The sequence below is a fragment of the Cynocephalus volans genome, chromosome 9 (assembly GCF_027409185.1).
Source record: "Cynocephalus volans isolate mCynVol1 chromosome 9, mCynVol1.pri, whole genome shotgun sequence".
In the NCBI taxonomy this organism is placed as follows: Eukaryota; Metazoa; Chordata; class Mammalia; order Dermoptera; family Cynocephalidae; genus Cynocephalus; species Cynocephalus volans.
The window spans coordinates 133,222,730-133,237,779 of record NC_084468.1 but is presented as its reverse complement, the minus strand read 5'-3'; the positions used below and the strand labels follow the sequence as shown (position 1 = coordinate 133,237,779).

The window sequence follows — 15,050 nt, the reverse complement described above, 5'->3', positions numbered from 1 at the left end:
CTTGGGGAAATTCCTAGGAGGGGAATTGTTGGGTCATAGTGTAGGTGTGTGTCTTAACTTTTGCTTATAGAAAAAACAATTTTACTTTGCTAAATATTATTTTCTATTGCTCCTGCCAGTACTTATCGTATGAGCAAACTAGATATTGCTGGTTACTTCTTTTGTAAACAAATGTGAAAGTAAATTCTATATATTTCTCTTATCCTCTCCCCAAAAAGTAAGTTATTAGAGGATAGCAATTTTCTTAAACATTGGCCTTGTAAATTTCTGCCTAGAGTAGGAAATACACGAATTCTATATTTTGTATTGTTTTCTGAATGTATGTGTATATACACAAACAGGCATGCCCACACACAGGTCATATCTACGCCCCCTTAAGTCAGTAATCTTCAACTGTTAAGCTAGCATGATTTAAGCACACCATTTTGGATTGGGGGCTCAGGTGGCTGTTGCTTCTATTTTTTAGTGTATAGTTAACATTGGCAGTCACCCTTATAATGATGTGACACTAGCTACCCCCAAGTACATTGAATAATCCATGCCTAGCACAAGAGAATTTGATTTAATTGGCAACAGTGTTTGCCCTCACATGATAGGCACTGAAGTAAAACCAAACCTATTTCTCTTTGTGTTATCTCTTTTTGAAATAACAACAAAAAATTTTGAAATATTGGAATTACATAATTTCCACTTTTGAATGCATTTATTGGGATCAAGTACCTAAGTAACTTTGTTTAGAAACTGAATACTTTAAAGCTATTAAGGGAATACTTGCAGCTTGCAGTTACAGTATTGTCAACAAAAGATGTGATTAAATAAATTGAATGTTGAAGACTTTAGGCTTATGGTTAACACCAGGTAATTAAAAGTAAGCACTGCTGTGGGAGTGCATTATATATCAGCTGTCCTCTTTACCTCATTAACTGGATTTTTGCATGTTTATGGAGCTAACTTCAATTAAAAAAATGCCTTTTAAGTTATGCCTAACAAGGTCTTTAGTTATTATTATGGTATAAAGTATTATACTTTAATTGAAATTGGTATATCATAAATACCTGTGTTTGAATAGTATACAAGATGAGCGCTTTGATTATTTGATATTTTTGCATGTACTTTTTATACTTATGCATTGTTTTCCTATATAATATTATCAAAAGGCATAGTCTTTGGGGTTTAAAAAAGAAAAACTTGGGTTGTATACATCTTATGAAATTGTTCATCTGTATTTTCTTTTACCTTAAAGATTTCTAAGGCTTTATGATTTCAAATTAACAGTGCTTTAAAATCCTTGTAGAAACATATTGAGTTTTCTGCTTCAGTTCTGAGGTTAAGAAAAAGTTAATTACTTTTCCACTTGAGTGCTAAAATTCCTTTTTTATATACTTTTGGTTATATTTTATTTGTTAGATAATTAAAGATGATCCCCAATTTAAAAAGTGCTGTGCAAAGAATATAAGTTTAAGTATTAACGTGGATTGTTATATTTACATATGACATTGTCTTGGTTCTGAAAAAATTGCAATACAGATAAATATGAACTGCATTGAAGAGATTTCATGTTGGGAGAATATTCTAAATTGTATATCAATGTAGAGATAAGAAAGAAAATTAGAAAGAGTACTTAGCTTCCTAGTTTCTATTTTGAAATTCGTGTAATTAAGTGATCTGTATTTTTAAATCTATTTATTTATTTTTTATTACAGAAGTGTTGTCATCGCAACAAAAAAATCGGCAGTCCTACCTTCCACTCTTACCACAAATATACCAATCAATGCAGTCAGTGTGGTTTCTTCAGTAGATTCAGCCCAAGCCCCAGATGTGGGAGGAGAATCACCAGGTGAGTTAGTTATCAGTGATTTCAGCAAAAAAGTTTTTAGATCTCATTTTAGCAAACCTTAGGATTTTTGATAAGGTTTAGTTTGTTTGACATGTTAGACATCTTTGTGCTTTTATATTATAGTGTTGATTATTTGCTAACTTTCTGAATAAATTTGAGTAAAATCAAATAAATTAAATCAAGGATTTTGGTATTTTCTCCACTCAAACCTAGTAGTGTGTGATGGATTAGATGTGGTTGGTTGTGTGGATGAATGCAGAAATGAATGATAGGTTTAAAAAAAAAAATCCACCCCCCTGCACTTGAGAAGATGTATGTAGATAGATGCTTAAATAAGAAAGTGTTTGTGACATGTAATCTTTTAATCTGGTTATTGATTGCTAAATGTTTATCTGGTATCCACTACTTTGTCTTCTTCTGTGTGTTTTTCTGAATTAAAGGTTTGGAAAGGGAATGCTGCTCTAAAATATAGCATCATTCTAGCACTAGTCGTACTGTATCAGTAACTCCTACAGCAATTTTATTTTTGCCCATCTTTCCTTCTACATTGTTCCTTCCAAGTACAAAAGCATATACTTTATATATATGGGTGCAAGATCCTAAATCCCTGTATGTTGACTAGAACTTAGTGGTGGTGCTCGGTAAACTTGAAGAATGAATGATGTTACAATGACCAAGTTAGGATAAAGGAGATGTTATTTTATATCAGTTGTATTTTTCTGGATGTTGTGCTGTTTCATTAAAAAGAAATTAATGACAAGATAATGTAACCCCAAAAGGACTCATCTTGTGACTCTAGACTGAGATTGACGAAAAATAAAGGAATTTTGAAGGAATTAGTTGGTGGATTATATTAAATTCAGAAATAATGTTTTTACTTCTTTTGGTATATCTCAGGCAAGGATTTGCCTTCTATCTATCTGCTGTTCTACTTGTTTGGCAAACTAATGTAGCTTGATAGGTTTTGCTCCAAACTTGATGTTGCTACTAGCCAGTAGTTGGGGACTATTTTTTCCCTTGCTGTGTACTGTAATCATGTGTCCCAGAACAAATGCAGTTATCCCTAATCCAAGGATGTTCAAGTCCCTTATAAAAAATGGCATAGTATTTGCATAAAACCTATGCACATCTTCCTGTATATGTTAAATAATCTCTAGATTACTTATAATACCTAATATAGTTGTATTAGTCTGCTTCTGTTGCTTTTAACAAAATACCTGGAACTGGGTGATTTTATAAAGAAAAAAGAAATTTATTACTTACAGTTTCTGAGGCTGGAAACTCCAAAGTCCATCTGGTGGTGGCGACAGTGACCCAGGGGTCTCATGTTGCAAGATGGTGGAAGCAGAGAGAGCAGAGAAAGAGTAGCTTCCTCATTCACTCTCCTTTTAAAGTCCTCTGAATCACGCCCCTGACCACCATTATTAATCCATTTGCTAAGGCGTGGTCCTAGAATCTAATCACACCTTCAAGGCCCCACCTTTCAGTTACCATAATAGGATTTTCCACCCTCTTAACAGTCACAGTCGGGACCAAGTTTCTAATACGTAAAACTTGAGGGACACAATTCAAGCTTTGGTGAGTTTTTGGGGGACATAATTCAATCCACTACAACACTGCTTACTCATCACTTCATTCATATGAATTCAGCATACTACTTGGCACACAGCAAATTCAGGTTTTGCCTTTTGGAACTTTGTGAAATGTTCTACTTTCCTTTACCCTCAATACTTTCAATCCATGATTGATTGAATCCATGGATGCAGAACCCACATATGGGGGACTGGGTGTAGCATGATTCCATGGTTATTTATTTTTTGTCTTCTCTGTCTCCCCCTGCCCCCACTTATATTATTTCACTTGCAGTAGGAAAAACAATTTTTTTCAAATTTTTAAGTGTGAAATTAATTCCTCACAGATTTCATAGTGTTTAGTAATAAGAGAAAATGTTCACAGTAGGTTAAGTTGAAAAAAAAAAAAAGCAGTACTTTATGATTATAACTATGTGAAGTATACACCTTTTATACATGGTAAAAGCAAGAAAAGTTTACTGTGAAGTTTTTTAATTATTTCCATGCAATTGGCTATTAGCAATTTGATTTTCAAAATTTACATTGTCTTTTCCAAAATTCCATTAGTGGTTTAGAATTATTATTATAATTAGGAAAAAATGTTACTGGGCACACAGGACCGGCTGCGTGCCCCATTTCAAAAACAAACAACTCAGAAGTCAAATGTTGGTGAAGATGGAAGTCAGCTTTTATTCAGGAATACCAATGACCTGAGGGGAGATGTTAGGATAACCCATCTCCCCAGTAAACCTGAAGGAGAATGGCCAGGCCAAAGCCACCTGAAAGACTCAGATTTACTGAGGAGTTTTTAAAGAGGGGACCAAGGGAATGGAATGTGGGAGAATGTGAAGCAGGAGGGAGGGAGATGTGAGCCATGGGGACTCTGTGCAAGGAACCAGGTACAAGGTCTCGCCAAGATTCCGTCTGGTTTCTACTCCCATCCTTAACTCAGGGTGCTACTGGATAGTATGTGCCTCGTTGCGGGTCTGTGGCTTCAAGTTGGTTGGAAAAGTGTCAGGCCTTAGAAACTAACGCCACCTTAAGTGACATTACAAGCGGCGCCATTATGGGCCCACAAGGGTGTATTCATGTGGCAGCCTAAGACGGCAGCGCCGGGAGGAAGTAGGGTGGGGGTGTCTGCGGGAACCTTGCCTTAGCCCTTATTGGCCAAATACGGGCTTCCCCGCTTGTGAACACTGCCTGATTGCAATAGCTAGGCATTGAGACAGGATGCATGCTCTTGTAACCCTTAAGCTGATTGGAGGATGTAAAAAAACCTGCCTTCCCCATTTGCCTTTAAAAGCGAGTGCTTGTGTGATAGCCGCGTCTGAGTGTCCTTTAACCGGGCTGGTTTGGGGCCGGCAGTGTGCTCACCTCTCTTCACGGCTCTCTTCCCCTGTCTCCTTCCAAAGGGGACAGGAGGGAAAGAGGAATCCCGGGCTGTTTGCTCACCCACCAAAAGGAAGGAGGCTAGAGCTGTACGGGTCAGCCGGCAGCGGACCCGACAGAAAAGAACTTTACATTAATGTAAATAATGTCATCTTGCCCTGTAACTAAGGTTCAAAATATCAACTAACCATGGGAAAAGAGAGAACTCAGAGAAATTCATGCCAAGAAAAAAACTGTCTTTTAAAAATTTGCTTATAGCCCATGCGGTTTTAGGTCCCAACATGGCTTCAGTCCTGCTCACTCTAACAAAAATAGTTATTAAAATATTTTTTCACCTGGAAACCAAAAGCTGCAATGGCAGGAGAGTTTTGTAATGCTTTGCTTTTTCTTTTGTCAAAAAATATTTTTTACTTAATAGACAATGTTTTAGATCATTTTAGGTTTATAGAAAAATTTTGTGGAAAATACAGAGTTGTATATACCCCCTGCCATGTTATCGGCTAATGTCATAATCCTGTCAACATCGCCAGTTGTAGAGCTCTTCTGCAACAACTGGGCCAACTGTCGAGCTAGGGCTGAGTCTAGAGCTCACAGACCCCTCAAGCCTGTTGTCTAGACTGGGTCACACACTTCATACGCCAGGCTAGGTCACCAAACCCCTTATACGCAGGTCTATGAGCTAGGTAACTGGCAAACAGGTCCTTGGAAGCCGCAGGTTGGAAAGCATGGCTGTGCATGGCAGCGACCACCCAAGGCATTAGTCAGCCAAGGTGGTGGCGCTGCGCAGGCGCATTAACTCCACCCACACACCACCTATTCACAGCAAATGCTCAGCAAGGTTATGAACATCTGAGGGGCCCTGACCATTTTCCTATATTTTTCCAGCACCCCTTCATCCCCTCTCTCCAGTTTCCCATATAATTAACTTTTTGCAATAATGTGGTACATAATGTTACATTTTTTCATTACTGTCTTAGTGAGAAATATAAAGGAAAATCAGTATAGAACTCTAGCAGATTTTCATTTTCTTTATTCATTATGCTTTGATGATTCTTTTTTTCTTTCTTTGGGGAAGAAATTTGTTAATTTATTTTGAGCTGGATATGCAAATTCCTGCTTGTCTACCTCCTTTAAAAGAAAAAATCAACTGTGGTTTTTTAAAACTAGCCCCTTTTGGGAAAAATGCAATAGTTACTAATGTTTATGAAGGTGTTTGCGTGCCATCTTTTAAATTCAGTAATAGTGAGTTCCTCAGTAACTTCCCAGAGCAAATGTGGTAATTTTAGAAGTTCAATATACACTGGCCCAAATATTCTCTTCTTATTTTGGATATATTGCCCTTTAATTTCAGTTTATAGGACAGAGTAAATAGGACCCATCGACTGCTTTTAAATACGTTCTTCAAAATTTAAATCATGGAGTCTTCAAAAGAGATAAGAAACAGAAAGAAAGCTGAGACAAATGGGTAATATTAAATATAAAACAGTATTTTACCTTCCTTTCTGCAGCCATTGTATTTTTTTCAGTACATCCCTTGTAATGTAAAATGTTCAGTTTAAGAAACTGTATGCAGAATTACAAAGTAATTTCCTATCTTAAAGACTACTTTGCTTATTGGCCAAAAAACTGTAAAACCGTGTATTACTCATCTAGCCCATAATGTACCTTTTTTCGCTATTATTTACATTTTATATAATTTGTGGTGGTGGTGTTTCTCAAATACAAGTGGTTCCCAATTTTTTCTATTTTGAGGTAGAATTTTAAGCTATTTTCTACTCTCTAATCCACCTTCTTAAAAACAGTTCATTCCTTTTTCAGTCATTCCAAGTCTTCTTTGTGATGGTCTTTTTTTTTTTTTTTATCATTTGTTTTAGTTTCCACCTCTGACTTTTCCTTTTCTTTTCCTCTTCCATTGTGTTCTTGTCATTATTACGTGGTTTCCTTATTTTAATTTTTTACTTCTATTCCATTCCGTTAATTGATGCCATGAACATTACTGCCTTGACAAGAAAAATCTAACCCAATCTAGTGTTTTCAGTCATTCTCCTTTTTTCTTCTGTGGGCTTTATGTGCTTTTGCTTGTCTTTGTACTTTGTTAAGTACTCTCTTGGAATTCAGACCCCACAAAGAAAGTTATTTCTTCCCAGTTAATATGTTTAACTGATAGACTTTTGTTTTCTTTTTGGTGGGTCTCTTGATTTAAGTTATTTGCCATTAAAAAAATTCAGAAATATACATATTAAATATTTAATAAATAAATGTTGAAGTTTATTTCTTGTGGTTCAAGCAGAATTTGGGAAATATAATTTGTGGATGAATTGATTGTTGTTGTGATTGTATGCTGAGCAGGGCAGTGTATTCTTGCAGACGTGAGTAAGTTAGTATTAATTTTGGTTTGGTCTTGGATTATTTTCTTTATATGAAAGTACAGTTAATACCTGTCCATATGGGCCTAAGCCTTTATGCCTTGGGATGACTACAGTTCTGAATTTTATAGTGAGTCAGCAACAAAAAAATGAACAGCTCCAATTCAGTAATAGACTTGGTCAATAAAATATTTACTTGATAATGCAAGTATATTAGCACAAATGGGAATTTCCTTGCAAGAAGCCATGTGAATATAAAACACAAACTATGAATGTCATAGCACAAAAGTTTAAATTATTTGGAAATTTGATTTCAAAATGGAAATTCTAGAGTTTACATGTGGTACAATTAAAGAGAAACTAAGACTGAATAGACTCTGATACCAGAAAAAGAATTAAAGCTTGTCAACTTCATGTGAGGTCAAAATTTTTTCTGTTGAAATATTATCACTGAAATAATTTTATAATTTAGCCTAAAAATTGAGAATTTACATACACATTTGTACTTTGAAAGTGTATATTATTAAAACTATAGTTAGTACACAAAACTTTTTTAGTATACAAGTTTCAGATTTTAGTTTGAATAATATACCTTTGCTTCAGTAGCATTTTTTCAGTAAAAATATGTAATTTAATACCAACAACTGCAAATCTCCCTTAATAAGTGGTAAAAGATATTCATCAGAGGAAAATGTATATGCATGTTTTTCCAAGAAAATAAAAAATAGTGTTTTAGTAAAATACATCCTAATCTGGAAATTTTAAAGTTATTCATCAGTAAAGATTTAATTACCTAGAATACAATATCTTTTCTCTGTGTTAAGATGCCTTTACTCTTTTTCAAATATTCTATGGTGTTTTTCTACCATGCTACAAAGAACAAATGATAAAACAAAATTGAAGCTAGCTCAATAAAGGAACTAAGTATAATGTTCTTCAGTAATTTATATGCTGGATGTTTGCTAATTTATAAAATTTAGTAATTCTACTTACTAGACTATTAGGTTCTATTCTGTTTATCAGAGCCATACACATTTTTAATTAGTAAGTTTTTTTAATGAGTCAACAATTTTTGCTTTATACAAGATTTAGCCCAAGAGGCTTATCTTTACTCATTCAGTAAAAGTTTTTTTTATTTAGTGAGGAGCTTTGTGGGCATATAGATTATTCCTCACTGAATTAACTGGTCTAGAATAGAAAGTGACCAAGTGAAATATACAAATACAGTGGAACAATGTTTAGGGATTAAAAATTGGCATTTATTTTAATGATTTTTTTATTTCAAGGTACAATAGTTATTTAGACCCTTAGAGATTTCAAATAAACAATTGGCTACTCCCTGTATAGATGCTAGACAGATGATCTATTTGCATTTTCCTTTTATTATTTTGAATGTCTGGAAAACTGACAGTTTGAAGGAGCCAGTTTATCAATTGAAGAACAAGGAAAAGATAAGTCAGTATCATTCTACCTGTCGGAAGTAGATTCTACATTTACATGTACGATCATCTTTTGGAAATATTTAATGTTAAATTAACTTGAAACATTTGTCATAAATTATCTGAGTTGAAAAAATGCAGAATGTATTTGGAAATTACATTTTCTCTCTGGCAGGAATGAAGGACAAGCTGGTATGAAATTACTGGTATATTTAACTTATTCTTTCATATGATTTTTTTTTCTCCTAACTATTGGATTAATTTTTTATCCATGTTGATAAAGTGTATTCTTGTAATTTAAAACTCCTTTGTAAAAATCTTTCTACGACATTCTCTGCTGGGTTTGAAAATTGGCATTACATCTAGGGCAATATAAGAAAATAATTTTTATTATTGTTTTATTTACAGCCTACAGTGTTCTTTTTCTTTTTCAGAATTTAATATGCATTTCAACTCATTAAAATTAGGGTCACAGTAAAAGCTAATTTTGTTTTACAACTACTGCCTAACGCTTCATACATTTTCTTGGGATTTATTACTTTCATCTCTTCTTTTAAGTAGATGGGACCTTAGTAGTTTCTCTTTATCAATTTCAGATAAGTTCAAGAAAAACTATCAATTGTCCTTTTAGAGAAAATGTCTGGTATATTTCAAATAAAGATTGTCTTTAAAAACTACCTCTAGTTAAAAAAATGAAGTTGAGAAATATTTAATCAATCACTGGTAGCAGAAGTCAGTGGCCAGCTGTGTAATAAAGCTACTGAGTTTTTGAAGTACTTCACTGAGTGTTGTGTATGAATATAGGGATTGGACCTGACTCTCAGAAATCCAGATACTAAAGGGTAAAGAAAATTTTTTCAACTTCACAAAAATTTTCGCAAAATTTTATTGTGAAACTGCAAAAATGGAAATATTTTTTGTGATGAAATGGGAATTGATATGGGTACTTAAAAAAATAGTTAGCTTGAAGAAATTTGCTATAGCTTCATTTTTACAGTAATCATATGCATGCTGACCAGTCAGAGTTTTTATGTATACTTAGCTCTCTATTAAGCAGGATGGTGAGGATGGGAGGAAGGTCAGCAATACAAAATTCCCAGTAAAAAGAAAAGTTAACTCTGATTATCAGGAAGGGGAAGGAAGTATGTTGTGGAAAAGAAAGATTAAGTATAGTTAAGTTGATTTTGCTCTAGGAATATGCTCACTCTAAGAGGTGGGCTTAGTAATTATCCAGAGGTTAATTGTGGAAGATTGCTGCATTGCACACTCTCCCAAAGGATCCTTGCCTGTGGGAGATCAGAGAGTGTAGATTTCTGGATTCTAATGTTTGGTCGAGACCTGGTAATAAGAACTGATGATTACTGAGGAAGTACTGCCTCTTTAAAGGCCAAGCGTGTTTCAGGGAAGCTCAGGTTGCCCCAGATTCTTTGCTGTTTCTTAATCACTTATATTCACAAAATCCCTGATTAAATCCTGGCTGTGCTTATCTATTTCCAGAATTAACTCCGTCTTACCCAAAAGAGTAAGTTGAATCAAAATTCCCAGATACGATTGAAGTAAGCCGAGGAAATTCTGGTAGTGATGTGAGGCAGTATAGACTTTTAATAAAAGTATTTTCTTCTAGAGGACTGTGGCGCCATGGGTGAATGTCTGAAATCCTCACAGCGCCAATTGAAGAGCTCTACAACCACACCAGTTGTGGTGCTCTGGCTAGGTGACCATGCTAGTTGTTGGGCTCTTTTACCTGCTGGCAATCCTGCACTGACTGGGTCGATTGTGAAACTGCAAAAATGAGCTAAGGCTGGGTCTGGAGCCCACAGACCAATCAAGCTCGTTCACAGACTGGGTCACAAACCCTTCACATGCCAGGCTGAGTCCCCAGACCCCTCACATGCCAGGCTGGGTCACCAGACCCCTTCACACAGGTCTATGAACTAGGTAACCGGCCAAAAGGTCTTTGGAAGCCACAGCTTGGAAAGCATGGCTGTGCTGGGCAGAAGCCCCAGGCCAATGCCTGCCCGCCCGCCTCACCAAACTCTCTCTCTCTCTCTCTGTAAAGAACACAAGAATAGCAACAAAACTGAAAAGATACTATTCTATTTTCCCAACAAGGACAGAGGCTATATTTACCAAAGGATTATGATCATGTTTTGTGTTTTCAGTTTCTAGACCTTTTAATAGAATTTACCTTTGGTTTCTTCAGTTTTTTTTAGTGAATTTTTACAAAATTACTTTATAAACTTCATGTCATTTAAGTCACCTGTACTTTGTGTCACATGAATAATTGTTGAAGAATTTGGGTGTGTTTTCAGCCTGAAGTACAGACTGAAGAGAAACATAACTTTCTTTAAATATTTTAAAGGAAGGAAACTATTATTCATTGTGTTTACTCTGGCCTTGGCCCTTTCTAAGGACTTTAATTTTCAAAATAATAGTGTGAAGTAGGTATCACTACTAATTTCATAGGTAAGGAAAATAAGGCATAGAATTTGAGTAGCTTGCCCAAGTTCACACAATAAGTGCCAGAGCCTGCATTCGAACTCCTAGCCCTTAATGCTTCCCCAAACATTTTAGTCCCAAAACAACCCCTGTAAGGTATAAGTTATCTAAGAAACTTACCTAATAGTGATAGTGCTAAGATGTTTGGTTGTGGGTGGTTGGTGAAATATTTTCTGCCAGTGTAGAACATCTTTTCTAAAAACAAAAAATGGCAATGGAAGTTATTTGAGAGATTGATGCTTGTGCTGTCTTGAAAGATTAGCAGGATTTCCTGTAGTTTTAGTACAGAAAGTCTCTGGTCTTGCATGATGTGGCATTTCTTTCTTAATGCAGGAAAGAAAATACGTTTTAGGCTGAGAAGAGTGGAAGAACTTTTTATATTTCTTGGGGGAATTGAATAAGTAATATGTAAATAAAGGCTCAACTGAAAATTGTTAGCAGAAATCACAAGTGTGTAGTGAATCACTCAGAAGAGCTCTAGAGTTTGAGGTTTTTTTTTTTTTTGGTAGTGCTTTGCAGGAATGTGGGAAACTAATATTGGAGGATCTACTGTATCCTAGGTGCTTTACATTATTTTATTTAAGTATAATAAAAAACCTGTTAAAAATCCGGTGGTATTTTTGTTTTCTGTATAATGCTGGTACAGATAGTTTGAAGGGAAGACTCTAGTATTCTGCGTGGCAAAAAATCACTACAATCCTGAAAAGTATTTGTAATGTATGATTAAAGGTAAATATCACTAATTATATGTAAAGAATGATTGTAAATCAGAGAAAAAGATTCCTGCAAAAATGCTCAAAACGTAAAAAAAAGTCATTTATATTTCCTATTTTGTGAATTGATCAGTAAATTGGGAAAATACATTCAATTTCACTAGTAACCAAAGAAATGTAAATTGTTTATTCTTTCTAGAAAGCAAATTGGCAATATATATCAACTTTTAAGGTGTGTGTTTATTGATTTCTAGGAAGTTAAGGAAGTAAAAGAGTGTACATAGATTTATATAAGCGTAAAACAAAGCATTGTTTCTTATGGCGTCAAAGAAAAACCAGAGCTGGATAGTAGTTAAAGCGCTAGAAACAGATTTTATTCAGGACTATTGCAATAGAGTGTTACCAAACCAAGAGGGGTTCTGCCTTCTGCTGCACCAAATGACTAAACAGTCTCTCATGTTGAAGTTTGCAGTGATAAAGAACAGCATTTATTTCAGTGACCAAAGGAGATTGAGGAGCTAATAAAGGAGTATAAAGACCTCAAACTTCCAGGTAGCTTAAAATTGCAAGCATTAATAGAGCAAAATCATGAATGGAGGGCCCAGGAGTCGTGTGTGAATCTGATTAGTTCACAGTGAAGTCAGCATCATGCTTCATCAGATTTGGGGATTACGTGTTTTAGCAGATCTGGGGTCTGTGGTGGTCTTGATTCATCTGCAAAACTAGTTTAGGACTGGTGTCAAAGACGACTGAGTGCGAGATGATCTACGTGAATGTGTTTGGGTTGCCCTAACCAAAAATATGCAAAAAATCAATTTGTACATGTGTGTCAGAACTGTTATCTTTAAAACAAAAGCAGAGGCACCCATCTGGTGACTCTAAATCATTTTTGACTATTATTTCAATTATTACTACTTTATGCTTAACTGGCTACATTTTTTTAAAAGATAAAACATTTAAAAATTTTTTTATTGAAACAATTGATTATCTGTATTTGTGGGGTACAGTGTTGATCATCAATACTTGTGTACAATATGTGATGGTCAAATCAGGATAATTAGTTTATTTGTCATTACAATATGGAGTCATTCTTTGTGTCCTTTAACCAATTTCTTGCTGACCTCCCTTGCCCCCACTTTCCCACTTCTAGTAACCAGTTCTAAACAGAACATCTTTAAGCACCTTTCCATAATCTATTCCCTATAACAGGTTCCCTTTATTATCTAGAGTCTACATGCTTAGCTGCCATAAAGGCTATGGGCTAACTATTAAACTGAGCAAAATAAATATTTCTAATCTTAAAGTATGAAATCAACTTAAATCTGTGGCTGTTGGTTTCAAGAGGAAAAGAGGCCTCAGTATGGAACTGTGCTCAATTCTGAATACAGCATGGGCAAGTGGGAATTTATAGCCAAGGAGTAGGGTGGGGGTTGGTGGAAGGAAAATTACTGAAAGGAAACATAGGGATAAGAGGGATTCTTTTTTTTTTTTTTTTTCACAGCCTGTAGCATGTTTTTTTTTTTTTTTTTTTAAATTTTATTTTGTCGATATACATTGTAGCTGATTATTGCTCCCCATCACCAACACCTCCCTCCCTTCTCCCTCCCCCCCTCCCCCCCAACAATGTCCTTTCTGTTTGCTTGTTGTATCAACTTCAAATAATTGTGGTTGTTATATCTTCTTCCCCCCCCCCCCCCCGGTTTGTGTGTGTGTGTGTGTATGTGTGTGTGTGAATTTATATATTAATTTTTAGCTCCCTCCAATAAGTGAGAACATGTGGTATTTCTCTTTCTGTGCCTGACTTGTTTCACTTAATATAATTCTCTCAAGGTCCATCCATGTTGTTGCAAATGGCATTATTTCATTCGTTTTTATAGCTGAGTAGTATTCCATTGTGTAGATGTACCACATTTGGGATAAGAGGGATTCTGATTAAGCTGATCCAACAGGATTCTCGCTGAAGACAGGCTAGGGTGATCATACATCACCTGGGAGATGGTGAAGGATAAAGTTAGATGTCGAGGGTGATCATTTATAAGGGTGGGGGAAATTCTTGGTAAACTGACTTAGGGTTCTTGCTAAAGCTGGATTTATAAGGAAGTGCAGAGATGGGCCTAGGAAAAGGTTCAGGAGCCTGAGTAAAGTTTGGTCAAGCAAAGAATATTTGTCAGTGGTCAAAAATTGGAAACAACCCAAATGAATGTCCCTGAATTGGGTTGGTCTGATATTTCCTCATGATTAGAAACAGAGTAGGCTTCTTTGGTAGGAATATTACAGAGCGGACTGAGAAGAAACTAATTCAGTCCCATGGTACGCAATTTTGATTTGCCTCAATTATGACAATAATTTTGATCACTTGATTAAAGTGGTAACTGCCAGTTTTTTATATTTTAAAAAGTTACTCTTTTCTGTTTTTTAATTCATAAATATTTTACGGGGAGGTACTTCAAAATAATTTAAATATCCTGTTCCTCAGATTGTCAATATATTCAAGTTAACATGGCCTTATGATTTCCTATTTTAGCATCGGTTTCTTTTCCTTTTTTTTGGAGGTTGGCCAGTACAGGGATCTGAACCTGTGACCTTGGTGTTATAAGGCTGGGCTCTAACGGTTTCCTATTTTATTCAGTGGATAATCAGTTACTATCATTGTTTATTTTGATGCTCAGATTGTCCCCAATTAGGTCAGTGGAAGCCTCTTCAAATTGGCTTCTGTGGCCTTGTGACATATTCCATCATTCCTTGGGCATTTCCTTGCTTTCTAGAAAGTACATCTATATGTTTCAAGCTCATTTCAATATGTTGTTTATATTCCACAGATGTCAAATCAGCCATTTCTTTTAGTGGAGAATGGAATTTAGAAACTAAGATCTGGACATTAGGTGTTAGGATGTTGTTGCTTCCAGGTCCTCTCAGGGAACAGAGCTAGGGACTACATATACACAGGTTTATATAAAAGTATATAAAAATATATACCCTCATTCACTTATGTTTATTTCTGTCTCTGTTTATTGGAACCATGAATTCACATAGATACCCTTAATTTCTAGCCATTACCTCAGTTCTTTGCAGTTTTATCTTCTACTGAAATGCTGTCCTCACACTGTTTGGGCTCCAATAACTTGCTCTGGGCCAATGCAGCCTACACCCTGATGCATATGCTTCCCTTGATCTTTTCCAGCTCATTGCTTTAGGACTGAATAGTTCAAGGCAGCTTGGGAAAGAGAGTTCTTGTT

General features: G+C 35.4%; 1 protein-coding gene across 6 annotated transcripts in view; it reads left to right on the top strand.

The window, feature by feature from the left end:
• The window catches only part of LRBA (LPS responsive beige-like anchor protein), a 754,439-nt gene that overhangs the window by 192,892 nt on the left and 546,497 nt on the right, over nt 1-15,050 (top strand). For all 6 annotated transcript variants that reach the window (XM_063108839.1, XM_063108840.1, XM_063108844.1 and 3 more), the window contains exon 31: nt 1,704-1,837. In XM_063108839.1, coding sequence (XP_062964909.1) covers nt 1,704-1,837 — 134 coding nt within the window. The remainder of the gene's footprint in view (nt 1-1,703; nt 1,838-15,050) is intronic.